The sequence below is a fragment of the Echinococcus granulosus genome, assembly GCF_000524195.1.
Source record: "Echinococcus granulosus chromosome Unknown EG_S00010, whole genome shotgun sequence".
NCBI classification, from domain to species: Eukaryota; Metazoa; Platyhelminthes; class Cestoda; order Cyclophyllidea; family Taeniidae; genus Echinococcus; species Echinococcus granulosus.
Window position 1 is genome coordinate 408,946 of NW_020170390.1, and position 16,525 is coordinate 425,470.

A 16,525-nucleotide genomic window follows, 5' to 3' on the forward strand; every position below is an offset into this window, starting at 1 on the left:
CCGCATGGTTACTATCACGTACGTAATAGGAAATAGCAGTTAGAGGTCTGATGTCACGGGTTTGGTGCCAGCATTACCCTAAAGGCAAGTTTCATTTAAGTATTAAAAACTTCCAAATGCAAAACGTGAACTTTTAATCTGTGTTGAATCCTACAGAAGACTTTGCTTTTTCGATTCTTTGGCTTTCTTTTGGGTGACGTGCTTTATTTGGTGTCTATGAATTGCAAATGACAGGGAAATATTACTTTAAAACCCAACATTCGTTATAAGATGCGCTTCTCAGGATGAAATAAAAGAGGGCATTTGGTTGGTTAAATTATATATGTGATAGGAGGTCGTTTTTCAGGACGAATTCTTACGCAGTACATTTGGCTGCGAAAAGCGATGCAAGTTTAGAGAAAAAAGGTCTGATTTGGTAAAGCTGCTTTTCTGAGTTGAAGTCCAAGCCTACGCGTCTCAGGAACTCGAAACGGAAGAGGTATTAAAGTCACGTCCAATTTCACCAATCACTCAAATCATGCACACCAAAAAAGCCTATAAATAACTAAAGCAGGATCCTACCTGCGCAAAACAGGAATATCTGATTTCAACTAATCTTAAATTGGATTTTATTAATCAGTTCTGCCTCCAAGTAACTGCTTCTACAAAGTGGAGATGTGAATAAGGGCTGTGCTTGCTGCAGGCAGTCAACAAGTCTATGATATCCGTCTCTCAAGAGGGTGGGTCTGACTCCAGTAAAATTGACGAAGTGTGTCCATAACGTTGGGATTAGATGGCTTCTCACCTTCTTGGAAAACTGACTAACAACTTTCACCGCCAGCTCGTGGATGGATTTTGAGGCACTGACTAGGTTGTAACATGCCGAAGTAGAATGAATGCAGGCAGCTTAGGTGATGAGGCTAAAAAGAGGTTGGTTATGTATGAGAACAATGCTGCTTTAATTGTACATTCAGCTATGTGGGTTTTTTATCCTTCGTGGGCTCTAGAATACCACTTTGGTGGCACGGCATTCTGTCCTGATTGAGCCTCTTCGTAAATTCAGATTTTCCCGAAGTCCTATGAAAGTACGCTTCAAAGTTGTTCATGATATCAATAAGGTGTTTAAGATTTTACTAACAAATTTAATTAGAATAAGGCAAAACTTTGCAGGCATCCTTTTGTCAAAACATATCATCGGTATTTCGGAACTCGGTATGGTTTTATGAACTCTCGACTAAATTGGGATCTATGCGTAGGATGGTGACTCCTTACGTATGAGGTTACAGTCCATACGTTCACCGGAGTATTACGATTGAAAAGTGTTCTAGGAGCCGCAAAATGAGAGCACCACTCGATGTCATCTTATCAAGTACGGAAGTAGCGTCTAGCAGGACTCCCCAGCGTATACTGCGACCGAAAGGAGAGATAAGCTTTACACCTCTCACGTGAAAACTTACTCCAATCTAACACCAAATGGAGGACCTATTACGACAAGGTCTTTGGACTAGGCAGGTAATGTAATACGATGGTGGTTTACCCCTCGGTATTGGTGAGGCGCCACTTTTGTACTTTGAGTTAGCCTTCTTGTACCTGGCTGGGTGGGCTGACCTTTCAGGTTATGCCAATGGCCCAAACACCTTCTCTGTACTGAATATATATATTCTGCCCGAGTATTGTGTCTTCTTTCGTCTTCAGGAAAGTGTCGGGACGCTACATTTACTCTTCACCATTTTACCCCCAATTCAACGGGCACGCTCATTGACGCATGCAAGTGAGCACAAGACACGAGAGGATGACGGACCACTGACATCTTACAAAGGTTTCTATCGACATATTGAACAACACCTAATGAATATGTACGAAACCTCCTATTATCGGCCGAAACGCTAATGGGACCCAAGCTCTGCTGGGCCAATACAGTGATGGTGGTGAGAGCACAAAACGGCTTCGAGGGACGTGCACCAGAAGCCTCAGCAGGGTTCAAAGCAAGCGCTTATGTCTACGCCGGCGACTATAAGCCAGAACACGATCCATGGATAGCTGAGAAGATTTGAGACAAAAACAGTAAAGTTATATTCGACGCCAAAGTCTAAAAAGATGTCTGGATGGCGCATCGCAATCAACTAAATTTGCGATGCATCGAGGAAACAGCAGCTCGACGTGGAACTTATGCCTTGACAACTTTCGGGTACTCTGTCCGCCTGTGGAGGAAAGATGGAGGTCCAGTAAATGAACGTGTAGAGTGGAAGGATTACGCCCCAAACCTTGAAATCAAAGCTATTGGCCTTTTTTGCGAGGAGAGGGGCTAAGGATGCCTGTAAACTTGGGAAAATGCTCGTTTTCGTCTTTCTAGAAGTTCTAATTGACGGTCAATCTCCGAGTATTCTAGGCAGTTGTGCTCTCGCTTAGTCCTCCCTAATTAACTCATACCAGGCAGGGATGTATTCCAGGTGTACTGGTAACCAACCAAATACCAAGGTCAGTCAACATGCCTACGTGTAACTGACATCACCGAATGACACGTAGACATCCAGGTAACCCCCGCCGCCTAGCTGCCAGGCGCATTTACGCTGACCGTACCCCTTTCGCTCACTCACGCATTTCGGTTAGTAAAGCCATCTGTTCTGACGCCTTTGTCTACTGAGCTCGATAAAATCCTGGCTACATGAACATAGCAACTAGGTAGAAAAGTTTACGAAATAATGGCTTTTTAACTAATTTAGCGCCTTCCTTCCCCCGAATACAACAATGATAACCTATTTTCAGTATTCTCTGCGAGACCTATAGCCTCTAGTCTAGTACGAATCCAACAGACCTTGAATGCTAATTTGGCAGCTTTTTTAATGAGTTATTCCAACCCTTCCTTTGTTGATAACTACCCATTAAAACCATACACTATAATTTTTCTCATATCAACCATTTAAATTGACCGTCACCTGCTTCTAACTGTAGCGATTTAATTACTCTAAAAAGGTAGTGGCTGCAGCACAAAGTCCACCATCCCCCTCATATGTGGGCTTACCATTTGCAACTGAATCTAACTGAACCGGAGCGATAGTTAGAATGCATTTAATGACTCATTCCGGTAATATGACCCTGAAATTACATCTTATGTACATGCTCTTTGGTTTCTCATTGTGATGATCGCGGTCGGTGGAACTCCGGGCACGCTCATGAACGCTTGGCCACTTAGGCTGAGCAAAGTTAGCTATGTGACACAAAATATTTTTGACTGATACCACTATGTGTGCATCCGTGGTTCCGGTGCTTACGCCTCCAGTTTTGGGTTCTTCACCACCATAGTACAGATGCCTCTGCTCCACCCATTTCGTGCAGTGGTGTCAGTTTGAGAATGTGGCGTGGACTGGGCGTCGCCTTCACTGTTTTGCGTCATAGGGCGCGGCCTAAGGCTACGAAGCTCCCGAACACGAAAATCTTCGTATGCGGGTGTGTGTGTGTGTGTGTGCGTATTTTGGGGGCACTTGGTTGGCTGACAGATGTGCACATGGGTCTCACCAAGATGGAGGGCACGTTAGAGCTGACAATTTGGATGAAATCAGAAGCTTCAGAAGACGCGAGCTGGTTCCACTTGTATGGAAAGGCTCAGCTACTCAGATTTGTAATTTGACCATTATGTCTGACACATTAAACCGAGATAAAGCGACCTTATGGTTTGTGTCTAGAGTGTTTCCCTTTGTTGCTTAAACTTATGATCCCGGATTAATCTAGGGGATGGATAATCCTTTAATGCTTTTGCTTTATTTGACGCAGAAACATAAACTCGAGGAGTGGAAATCATTTGTCTGGAGTAAAGCTATGAGAATTTACTGGGATTTCGTTCGGATAGATGGAAAAAAATGACTATCCTTATAGCAATCAAATGAGTGCTCAAGGCACATTAATCTCATCAAAAACGTAATACCGACATCAAAACGAATTTTGCACTATGCTGCATTAAAGAAATCTTCACAGTGAAATAATTCCACCAAAAAACTTGGGTCGTCTGTCACATCTACTTGATGGCAAATCCCTTTTAATGGGGCCAACTTTACGGGACAGTGCCGATTACATTAGTCGTAACGAAGATAAATTTGAGGCAAAAGCTCTTAAAACCCAAAAATTGTAGTGTCGGCGTATTACCTCCTAGCAGCGCGGGTGAATATTTGCTAGTAGCATACACCACGCCTATCTTACTGATTTGAAATATGGGGATTTAAGCGAATCTGCGCATTATTCCTCACTTTTTTTGCAGGAAATGGATAATGCTGTTCGCCTTTCCCATTTTAGAGTGTCTAATACGACTTCTCAATGGCATGATTTAAGGGCCTTAGAAGAACGTAAACAAAAACCCGTCGTTTAAACCAACAAATTACAGATTAAAGACAAATTAAATGTCTTGGGTAGTTATGAGCTCGATTTATCATGATTAAAACAACAAAATACAATCCACTGAAGGAGTAAGAGAAGTTTGAGGAGTGTGCGTTAGTGTAGCATGTGAATATGTTCGATTTCGTCTAAAAAAGGATAAAACCCATAGAGTGGCTGAATTTTAATTCAACATAACCTGACAAACGAAAACTTACAGACTTCCTCAGGTGCCTTTCCATAGGTATTTCCATCGTGATCTAAAAGGATATTTAGTACTGATTATAATTTTTACTTTCGCTGCTATTAAAGATTCAAATGGTGATGGGTGCTTAAGATGCTTCACAAGTTAAAACTTGTGCCAAAATAGTTTAGTAATCAGATAAATCTGTATACAAGTGCCATTACTGTTCAAAATAACCTTAAATAAAGCATCGAAATCGTGGCTTGGACGAAGAAAAAGGAGTAAAATAGACGTTGAACATACCAAGTTGTTCTGCTTTTTCTAACCACTCCTCTTCACTGAGTGGGGGATGAGCAGGTGTAGAATAGACCTGTGCGGTGAGGGTCAAAGCGAAAATGAAAAGAAAGAGAGAGCTCATAGTCGTTCCAAGTACTTGAAGCTGAGTGTGACTTTTGGGCTTTATATAATTGCGGTATGGTGGGTGTGGTTTGGCTCCGGATTACGTATTTGATAAACGAACTCAAGGCTCCACACTCTGCGCGCAGCTACAGAGAAGAGTGCCATGAGATGATATCGTTTTTTCAAATCGGATATCGAGATATGCCCTTTTAACTCAGAAAGATGCTGATTAAGTTATACCAGAAAGGCCATAACTTTACTACAGTCGGTCTATAACCAGTAAGCAATGAAGAGAAACCATCTAGTCTGTAATCCATATCCAAATACAGGAACTCAATAGTGCTGTTCTAAATTTCGGGACCAGATGAATCTCGTATTCAAGTAAAAAAATGAATGACAGGCCGTGGGCTTCTTAAATACATTCACTCCTCTGAGGATAATCGTTATAAGCCATATCGAGGCAAGAGCAATTCCAAATTTTTAATCATGGTCTACTAACACAAAAGAAACAAACAATCATTTTCTGTGAAAAAAAGTGGGAATTTGAGCACTAGCACGTGTAAGTAAAAAATTTGATTGGAACGGTGCACACTGAAGGAGGGTCACACAAGTTAAGATACCGGTAACTTGATTGTCCGCTTATGGAGTTTGTGGTGAATAAAAGCCAGTAGGGTTGAGGGGCTGTTAACTTAATGAGAATTAGGAGCTGAATACATTTTAGCGTGTATAGGTTACCGCACCGCACAGGGGCTCTGAGGTGGGCGCGGTCTAATAAGTGCACTCCAGAAGGCATGTGACTTACCTGGCGCATCCGAGAACGCCCTAGTCAACCCACTCCTCCAAACAGATGGAATACCGAGAAAACTGAATGCCAGCCCAATTTTCCTGGAATTTCATAGTTTCCGTTTCAGCACCTTCGCCACCGCGCAGTACCCAAGCACTTGAACCCTTTTCGGAGAAGTTAAACTAAGACAAACATTGATTCGTTGAGACCCGAATCCTGTAGCCAAAGACCTTGAGGCAACCCAAACTAAGTGTAGTTACTTAAAAAACTAATTCCATTGGCTTGAAAGTGGGTGAGTACCCGACCGACCAGCAGTTGCTAGCAATGATGACGAATCGAAGAACTTGCTGCAGTCCCCAATTCGCCACGAGGCTCCCTCCCAAACGATACCATGCCTATCAGACTACTTACTTCTTTTGCAGAAATGCAGAAAGACTGTAAGCACGATCCCAGTACATACACAGATCGCCACCATCTCATTCCAGCCTATGAGCTAAATTAATCAGAGGATGCAGTCACCATCCAGTACGGCCATTGGAGAGACATTAGACACAAAGTAGACAGTAGAATGCATAAAAATGAAACAACTACAATGCCATGAAAATCCAATTGCAGTAATTCCGCTGTGTACAATATTCAGTGGTTAAAAGAGCAAATTTCGGGTCAATACAAATAGCAAGGCATACAGCAGGAAGAATTGCCAGAGGGAGTAATTCAAGGCTAAACTGATGAGGGCTAAAAAATGTTGCTGACTTTGGGAATGAAAATTGAGATGGCTCCCAAAAAAAGGAACATGAAAGTTTGCATTACTACAAAGTTCTACTTTAATAAAAAAAGTAGATAGTTCAGGTACTCGATTCTGAAACAGTGGCCATGGGGTCGGATTTGTAAAAACACTCAAGAAGATCGACAAGACATTGAAAAGAGGGATAAGGATGGGAAGAGGTTTTTGAGTAGATGCGCTCGGCGACGAAAGAGAGATCAGCCAGGTGAAGACACATTTGAGCCATACGACCGAGAGCCGTCTTCTTATCTGCCTTTACGAAGGTATGCTCGAGGCAGATGAATGCCTCGTCTCGTCTACTCTCCACGCGTTCACGAGTCGCCTCTGTCAGCTCGGGTACGTCTGCATGCACACGCAAAATAGCCCGAACAGCAGAATCAAGAAATGAAAGTGGGCTTTCAGTGATTATTCCCAAAAATTACAACCGGGAGTAATGTGGTACGCAATTTTTTTCTCTAACGACCCAACTAATGAGATATCTTACAGGCATGGAGGAAATTTCCACGCATACAAATACTACTCTACTTCCCCCATTGACCTCGACCTCGCAACGCGATGAGGATGACTCATCACCTAACTAGGGTGGTGAATCAGGCGCAACGATGTCCAATGCGCATGGGTCGACGCGAGCTACGGCATCCGCCTATCAACGAGGCAGAGACATCTCAACTCACCGGGGTTGAAAAGGATAACCATGCGTAGACAGCCCACAGCTTCCACACTGAGACAAAGGCGTTTGAAGAGGCGAGCCAGATCAAAGAGGCGACACAAAATGAGGCGTCTGGATAGGCACTGGGCATTCAATTCGTTAGGGACGTCAGTAATGCTGATGGGATGATGGTCAACATCGACAGGGAGGATGTTCATGAGAACACGAGATTCATGCCAACGATCAGCGTTACGTAAATCACATTCAGCCTGTTGGCTAAAGAGGATATCTTTGGGAGCGGAGTGGAAGGGGAAAAGGACGTCAACGACAACAACAGGGATATTGAGTGGGGTAGGGGGAGTAGTAGTGGACTCGATAGGGGTCACCGAGGTACTGGGGGAACTTTCCTGTAAAGGTGGATTCGAAGACCGTAGCGACGTCGATGAGTGGGATTCAGTGAGAGAATTTGCCAGTCGGGAGATGAAGTGGACCAATAACAACTCAATGCAACCTGGAGGAGAAATAAAAGCAATAGAACTGACGAAGAGATAATAAAACCGTCCTTGTGCCCTATCGTTAACAAAAGCAGTACTTTACCTGCCCTCAGGAGAATAAACCGATCAGAATCTGAAAAGTCAGAGAAAAGAGGAATCTTCTGAGACCAAAGGAGTAAGTTTATAATTGATTCTTGGATGTCGGTTTGCAGAGAATCACAGTCCTTTCCATCCTAAGATTGAAACAAGCGCAAAAAAATTAGAAATACGACCCTAAAAACAATCACCAAAGCAACAACACAAAAAATCCATCATTTTTTAAATCCCAGAGTGGTTTGCCTTAGAGTTACGCCAAGGGATAGTGTAATATAATCAGAACGGAATAGATTAATGAAACGTCAGTTAATGGATTGGGCATGCTTTAAATTACATGAACCTACAATGACAGCTTATTTTTAAGCTAAAAGACTACCCAAGGTTCCATTGCATCCAGTCACAGGCAAAACTTAAACAGTAATCTTAGTGGCAGAGTTGAAGGATAACGGTCCGTTTTGTGAATGTTGACAATGAATAAACTTGTTTTGGAAGCCCGCAGAATAAGTAATGCCTAGGTACAACTAACCATGAAGATTGGTTTACTCTCCGGTAAGTCGAGAGGAGGAACGTCGAAGATGAGTGCTTCTGCCGCCCTAATTTGTTTGACAGTAGCCTCAGTAGCTGGACTCGACCTCGAACCTACTAAATTGTCCGCCCTTTCATGAGAACATATTGATGAGGCGGGTGATGGTGCAACGCTGGAATAGTCCTTCTCGTTGGGGTAAAGGAGCATTGCATGGGACTTCTCAAATCGAACAGCTTGTAGGATAAATAGAAAACAACTACTGAATTGCATAATAAGGTTTCTGAGGCAAAAGGGGAAGTGAGTACGCTGCTCAGGTATTTCAGTTAATGGCAAAATCTCTATTTGTAATCACATTAAAACATCGGTAAAGAGGATGAATAAGCACAATCGAACACCTTCTTTGCGCATTCCCACAGCGAGGCACTTCCTTAGCCTACAGGAATGGCAACGAAGCTGATGGTTGTTGTCGTGGATGTTCGATTTACCAGAGCACTCGCATCGTAAACCCAGATGAGTGGCCGTTCCAAAGAAGGCACGGCAGCTATCACACGACAGAGCCCCTAAAAGGAAAGGAGAGTTGATTCCTTCGATTTTCACGACTTACTTTGCCTTTATTCGCCAACCCAGGCATAAAAGCAAAGACGGCATCCAACGCGCTCACCGTAGTGCTTGCCAGTAGCCGTGGCTCCGCATATGGCACAATTTCGAGCACTACATAAGTAGGTGACTTTCTTTACAGACGTCGATGGAACCGACCGATGATATGGTGAAATTGAACCATCTGATCCAATCTATAAGCATTAGAAAATGACTTCAAAATCATTCAACCTGTTAAAACAAAATTGACACATGAATAAATGTGAAGCAACAATATATGGAAAAACAGCACTTAGAAGAAAAGCTGAGATCTTAAGAGGCTTTAGTTTAAAAGGACACTCCCAGTTAACCTAACATTAAGTAGAGTTGCACCAAAAAACAACCCATCGAGCAAGGAATAAGGCAAATGACACGTTAAAAAGCAAAAAAGAAATGATCCGCGCAAAAACCAAGGCATTTTACTAAGTTCTAGTCGTTTTTTAAGCTGAATCTCTACCACACCTTTCCACCTGTCCATTCAACGAATTGAGAAGAGAAAAACTGAGGATTCAGAGTTTTGACTGGAGCCAAAAGTTCTAATTTCTGCTTTGTTTGAAAATTACATGAAAATAAATAAAAAAAAATAAAATTATGAGAGCCCGCTGTCGGCCGTTTGATCAGCCAGTCACAGTGCCATCCCGGATCAATAGTGGTGCCGAAGGCACAGTTCGTCTTTTAAAACCGATTACAGTCTTTTTAAAAGGAGGGTGATATGGCTCTTGCCAAGCTTTCGTCACGACTTTCAGTTTAAATCGAAGCTATTACAACATAATTCTCCCCAACACTGTCCAATGAGCCGCAGCATGAGGGAATTCAAAACACCCAGATGGGGTGACGCTTATGAGCAGTACTGTTTGTTTACTATCAGTTGATGTCTACTGTGCGAGAGCTGACGAAGGTAAATGGGGGAGTGAAGCCGACTCACGGTGTAATTATAAGGCTTAGGATAAGCACCAGTGATGAACGATTGATTGTACGAGTAGGACCGGAGAGGAGGAAGGGAGTAAGAGCCCTGCTGCTGATGAGGTAGAGCACGGTGGTTTGCCACTGTGGGAGGCGCGGATTGAAAGTATTGAGGGGAGACGGGTGTAACTGGCGAATACAGAGTAGGAGTATATGGGTAGTTTAGGGAACCGCTGACGCAGCTGCTTTGGCAAGGCAAAGTCTGCAACTGCGGGTTTGCAGGAAACACGGTACGGTGGGTCGTGGCGACATCACAAGTGTTGTTGGTCTGGGTGCTAGATTGAAGTCCACCGTAAAGCGAACCGAGGTCAGGCTTTGGCATTGCAGAGCCAATTTGCAAATCGGCTGGAAAATGAGTAGATAATCACTGTTGACGAAATCTCCATAGTTTTTAACACAGCTTAAACTGGGGCCTACACTTAAACAAACAAATTTGGCCAGAGAAGCAAGATCGAATTCCACGTGCACTAAAATCGAAGCAGTAAACAAGTGAAAAGCTGTTCCAACAAGATAAATTACAACCACCAAAGTAGAGTGCTAGGCAACATTAATATGGTGTTAACGCCACCACTCCAATAAATTTAAGTCTCTTTCCGTAACTAAAATTGAAAAAGCTTATGTATATTGATTTCTTACAGCACTAATAATTCAAAACAGGCGCAAAAGATAAACTACGACGATGCAAGTCTGCTGACAGTTGGATTTAAGAGGTACAACAAAAGTAGCGCATTTTGGATTAAGACTAATTAAAGCATAGGGAGAACAAGAAAAGCAAGCAGGGCATACCATTCGAGATCACATCAGATTTTAAATCGACAAGGGGTTTTTCATCGCTTTCCGATATAAGTGAGGCGAATATAGAGCTATCAAATGCATTCAGAGTGGGAGGGACGGATTCAGCAGTCACAGGCATGGAATGCATTGGATCGCGGTCCCCATTGGCCGGAGGTGCAACAGACGAAGCATTATTTGAGTTCGACCAAACTTGCATCGATATTTTCACCCAATTTAGTACGATGACCGAATAGAGCTTAAAGTAAATAGCAAGGCTACAATACATTCCAATGAAAACATGTGTTTCAAGAAATTACTAATACGCAAGACGAAGTCAGTCAATATGGGGGACGATCCGCAGGTGGCAATATAGAATAAAAGAGCTAATATACATGTATTTATGCGCATATATGCGTCAAGAAGCCAAAACCGCATTAAGTCCATGTGGGTACTCGCATGCAGGCCCTGAACTCATGACGGTAGCAGTCAGTTGTTTGCTTAAAAACTAAGTTATAAGGCTCAGACAAAGAAAGCAAGGACTTAGCAGTCCCTAAAAAATCAAACCATTTAACACAGAGCATGCACATTCTATGGTTACTTTGTCAATGGGATACACTAATTTTACTGAAATGCACCAACAAATTATTTTGGCCACAAGCCGAATGCAACATTGTTTTCCAAAATTCAATACGACGTCAATTACATAAAAACCCTCGGGGCGTACACATCTGCATAGTGTAAGGGGGAGATTTTAAGGTATTACCTGGAAACTTGTCTATCTCAGTCATTAAAGGTAATCGGTCAGGCTGTAAAACCATACTGTACTGTGACCATTTCTTCAGACATCCGAGAGACGCTGAATATTATCGAAGACTCTAGGCTTATTTGAAAAGAAGTATTTAAACTATGTTTAACATACGACACGCTGGTTAACAAGTCCTGGACGTTTTAAAATGTGAAACGAATTTCGTAGGGGTACACCACATTAGGAAGACATTTTGGAAACATTTGACAGCCGTAAGTTTTGCAAATACAGGATCTTTAAAAACAAACATCTTATTTGGAAAAAATTATCAACGGACTCTCAGCACAATCACTTTGCCTCAACTAGACCACAGTCCAATGTATCAGGTAGACGGTTTCTGCGGGTGCAACAGACACCTTTTCGAGAAATAGCAAAGTGGAAGGAACACAAAGTTAATTAACCACAAAACCAAGCAATTGATATCATAATAGATGTAAGAAAGCAACAGTCTATCATCGATCTAAACGGCTAAAGATTACATGTTTACACAACGGCAATGATTGCGGTAGAATACGGAGTCCCGGGAGTAACATGAAGACCAATCTCGTGCGGCCGAAAATAAATTGCAGCAAATGCATAGCTGATTGTAGAGCAAATCATAAATTACACGACCAATGAAAATCGCAAAAAAATCGCCGTTTAATGATGAATAGTACCCAATAATGAAGAGCATTTAGAGCTACTACTTAGCAAATACTATCAATTGGTATGACTTGTCTCATGTTCTACGAATAACCCTGGATTATACGTGAGGACATGTCATAAAACACAAAGATGGGGCAAAAACACAAAAGTAGAGGACGAACAGGTCAAAGCAGCAAAAACAGCAGGTCACCAACATGCACTGTGGTAATTACAAGAATGTATTGTTACGATAAAGGAAAAGTGGCAATGTGGCGCAAAAACTGTCCAATAAAACATTAGTATTGACACAAGTACGAACACAAAGCATTTGCAATCAAGACGTCAAAAGAAAGAAGAAACGTGCATCCGGGCAAAACGACTATTAAGTGGGACATACTCAAGCCAGTACTACAGAAGTAGAACTTCAGGAGAACAACCTTTGTAGGCGAGCCTAAAAGGAGCACGAACGCAGACACCAAGAAACTATTCTCCAAATATCAGATCAGTTGAAACAACCGACTTGCTTAAACAAAACAAACTCGTAATAAGTAATAAGCAAGTTTTGTAACCAACTATCTTTCAAATACGGAACAAGAGGATTGTTTATATTAATTTACAAAAGAGGGTTAATATTTGACGCTATAGTTCTCAGACTTTTATGTATCATCCTATAAATACTAAGTTACTTTTAATGAGACGAAAAAAAAATGTGTAAGCATGTTTATTATAAACTTTGTCCTGACGGACGACTTGGGCTGAAAACGGCGCAGCGTATTAGCATAATCCGTTGGCTGTTTGTTTAACGCTGGGTTTTGTTAAGAGATCCACTTTGTTTGGACCATAGTACCTTTTGTTGGGTGGGCTGACCTCCGGCTCATGTCAATAGCTCAAGTCCTGCTGTGCGTCGAATAGATGTATTCTGCTCGAGTATAATACCTCCGTTCGAATTCAAGGAAGTCTCTGAAAGCAGAAAGCGGACTTAACCTTAAGGAACGTTCAACCTTACTTCTACTGTTGGGTGGTAAAACTTAACGGGGCAAAATGAAGTCCGTTTGCTGCGAATGGGTAAAATGGTGACGATTTTTAACAGAAGTTGGTCGTATAAGCTACTATGCCGTGGTTGATCGGAAAAGCTAAGAAAATTGGCATTGGTCAGATTAGGTTTATTCAAGAGGGATGCTAAAGGCAGAAGAGAACCATACAGTGAAATGCCCTTTAATTGATTTAGCATTATTTGGCCATGTGAGATTTTTTTGTTTGGCAACCTGGTCTAACCCGGTGACAGTGTCACCCCCCTGACCAGTAATTTTGTGACACGGCGTCTTACCACTTATAATAGTGGTCTCGGAACCTTTCCATATGCTGCTAAATGGCTCATTACATTCTCAAATGCCACAATGGAAGCAACTAAGAACCCTTGCTCTAAAGGAAACATGATTATGAATTGCCACGTGGGTACTGTGCCCGTGCACCACAGAATGCGGGTGCCCAGTGTGGATGTCTAAGTCTATCAGCTTCCAACAACTTTTGTGTGAGTGTCGGTGCTAAAAGCAACTAAAATTTAAAATGCATTTGGGCTTGTAAATCGTGAGTTTATTTTTGCTTCTACGGTGAGTATTGTCCCAAACGGGGACCATTATGTAATACGATGGTGGTTTATCCCTCGGTTCTGGTGAGGCGCCACTTTTGTACTTCGAATTAGCCCCCTTGTACCTCGCTGGGTGGGCTGGCCTTTTGGGCCATGCCAATAGCCCAGACACCTTCTCTGCGCTGAATATATATTCTGCCCGAGTATTTTGTCTTCTTTCGTCTTCAGGGAGTCTCGGGACGCTACAATTATTTGAAGTGGAACTGCTGCAAAATACCAATAAGACTAGAACCCCACAATTCACAAAAAATGCAGTTAAAAAAACTTTACAACTTTGCGATTTTTAAGTGTCTACTCATTGTTCCATTAAAAACCTAATGTAAGTCGACTTGGCCTAGATAAATACTAGTGATGTAAGTGTGAATGTATTTAAAAAGTATGTCATTTAGATGAGACCATGGTGAAATCGAGATGCACATGGTTGTGGTATCACTTGTATTGAATTTAGGAGTTGAACTCTAAGGTCTAACCAAATCAACAAGAATGCTTAATTTAGGAAATGGACAGGTTCTTCTGGCCGTTTAAAGTTCGTTTTGGCAAAGGTCCACTTAGAACGGCTGCTGTTGTATCTAAATCAAGTAAGCCGGCATCTGAGGCATGACGGTATTTTTAAGTTTTTGTACGCTAAATATGCATTCTACACTAGTATTATATCTTTTTTCTCTTTAGGGAAATTGCGAAGCTCCACACACTGTTATCGGCGCTCAGACATTTGTTTAAGTGATTTCACACAATTTTTAAACTTATTCCTCTAAATATCTAAGTACTGTCATGAAATAATGTTTTTCACTAACACAAGCATTTGTCTTTTGAAAAATTGTTTTAATAAACCTGTTTTTATTTTACCACAACCTTGCTTTTAGAATGCACCACCCGCGTTGTTCGGTAACATTTTCCTTGGAAAATCAATGCCTTGCATCACTACTTAAAATAAATGCGGTGGCTAAGGCGCCATTCATCAAAAACGATTGCTGTTAAGGTGTCGACCCTTGAGTCGGATTTGGAATTTAGCATTCCTGTACGTTTCATTTTTTGTCCAAGACCTAAATCTGTAGGTAAAAAGCACTGGAAAAGACTTGTTTGACCTCGTTTGCGGTACCTTCGGTCTAAGAGAGACATGGTATTTTGGCTTGCAGTCTTATGTCCTTGTAAATGATGGAAGTGTTAAATATTTGAATTGGTTGAAACCCGACAAAGTGAGTGGCTTTTTATATATTTCTTGTAGATACTTTCTCAGCATCCACTACCACTACCTTTCCAGTTTTGCTACTTTTTTCATGCCAAATTTTACCCTGAGGATGTGGAGCATGAGCTTATTCAACCCATAACAAAACATTTATTTTATTTGGAAGTAAAGGACAAGATCGAAAACCGTGGCCGTCTAAGTCATCTCGGTGATGCCAGTGAGAGATTTACCTTAAATGCTTCATTTGAACAGAAAATGTATTTACCGGTCGTATTTTGAGCATTTATGCATCTTTCTAATTCGATTTGTACTAAAACCAGTATATTTTAAACATAATATAGCAGTTTTGGCTTGAGTGCTAAATTTTCTGAGTCTTAAATCGTAGAGAAACTTGTTTTTATTATTGTATATGATTTTACATACTTGAGTCTATTACTCGTTACGTCTTTTTTAATAAGAATTGCAATTTACTCCAAGTAACGGCATACGTGACATTTGCAATAGTCCTGATTATCCTTACTAAATTTGTATTTTTAATCAGCATTTATACAGCCATCGTTAGAGGCAGCTATTCAACTCACGGTTCTTTCAGCGCAAGTAAGTTAACTCAATGTACCTTTGATATATTTTTGAAACTTGATCTTCCAGAAAACGCACTTATGCATAGCATCCCTACCCTCGATTTAAGATTGAATTCGAAGATTTCGGTGAGGGTGAAACGGATGACGAGACTGAACAATTGGTTCTTTCGAAAAGGCTTCTACGACTTCTTCCAAAGTACTTATCGGTCAATATCCAAGTAAACACTGGGGTTGCTCAACGGCTTAAGGAGTGTTACATGAGCAATAAAGGATTAGATAGGTTCGTATTATTGCATATACTCGGTATTGATTTTGTGTGTTATATTTTGTTTAAAACAGTTTTAATTGAATTGTGGATTATCAAAATATCAAAACAATAAGTGTCATATTGTCGAAAGTACCGTGTCCTTTATTACATTGCGCTGTACTTCCCTTTTTCATCGTAAATAGTTTGGTTGTGTCCTGATTGGATTTTTAAATGTCTGTTCTTTAGTCATTTTTTGTTTTATTTCTTCGTTCTCCGACTCATTTTACAAACACCTTGAATGAGGTCAGCGTACCTGTAATTTAGGCTGATTAGCTTTATTCCGGCAAATTAATTTATTTTGATTGCCTCCTCTCAGCAGAAATGCTACTATGACTTTGGCTGTTGTCGTTGTTTCAAAGAGCATAATTGGCTTGGATGAGGTACCACTTAATGTTTTAGTAAGCGCAGTTGTCCTAGAAGAACGTTCAACAGTAGTGATTGGACAATCAATACCGACGTTTAGTAACACAAAACTGACAGTTGCAGACCTTTACTTTTTCACTATTTCATTGCACTTTTGCCAGGCGATATGTAACGGTAGCCCGCATCATTTAAGCGAGTTCGGGACGATCTAGTGGGTTTCGCATAATTTGGTTTTATTGGGTGTTTACAACTACTTTTCTGTTTTCTCTGCTTTTGCGGTGCTTCAGGGATTTGTCTCAAAATATGCATTTGCAGTGATTTCTCGCCGTCACCATGTTTTAACAATTAGTTTAGAATTGGAAGTGGCCAAAAAATTTC

General features: G+C 41.3%; 3 protein-coding genes across 3 annotated transcripts; 2 read left to right on the top strand and 1 right to left on the bottom strand. All coding sequences in view use genetic code 11, as the record gives it.

Annotated features, from left to right (window-relative positions):
• Positions 1-1,868: 1,868 nt before the first annotated feature.
• Positions 1,869-2,033, top strand: EGR_02250 (hypothetical protein; the record flags this gene model as incomplete). Its single annotated transcript, XM_024491499.1, has 1 exon — positions 1,869-2,033. One exon carries the CDS (start codon positions 1,869-1,871, stop codon positions 2,031-2,033), a length of 165 nt encoding a protein of 54 aa, XP_024354005.1.
• Positions 2,034-4,461: 2,428 nt separating this feature from the next.
• EGR_02251 (Retinoic acid receptor RXR-gamma-A) lies at positions 4,462-12,940 on the bottom strand (the record flags this gene model as incomplete). The annotated part of the gene is made up of 12 exons (XM_024491500.1): positions 4,462-4,493; positions 4,563-4,604; positions 4,832-4,985; positions 6,578-6,837; positions 7,170-7,655; positions 7,742-7,871; positions 8,261-8,493; positions 8,656-8,820; positions 8,922-9,051; positions 9,822-10,204; positions 10,646-10,908; positions 12,930-12,940. The coding sequence occupies 12 exons, from the start codon at positions 12,938-12,940 to the stop codon at positions 4,462-4,464; spliced, it is 2,289 nt and encodes a 762-aa protein (XP_024354006.1).
• Positions 12,941-13,238: 298 nt separating this feature from the next.
• On the top strand, positions 13,239-15,857 carry EGR_02252 (Merlin; the record flags this gene model as incomplete). Its single annotated transcript, XM_024491501.1, has 6 exons — positions 13,239-13,304; positions 14,766-14,906; positions 14,948-15,113; positions 15,282-15,372; positions 15,438-15,493; positions 15,598-15,857. 6 exons carry the CDS (start codon positions 13,239-13,241, stop codon positions 15,855-15,857), a joined length of 780 nt encoding a protein of 259 aa, XP_024354007.1.
• Between the last annotated feature and the right edge of the window lie 668 nt (positions 15,858-16,525).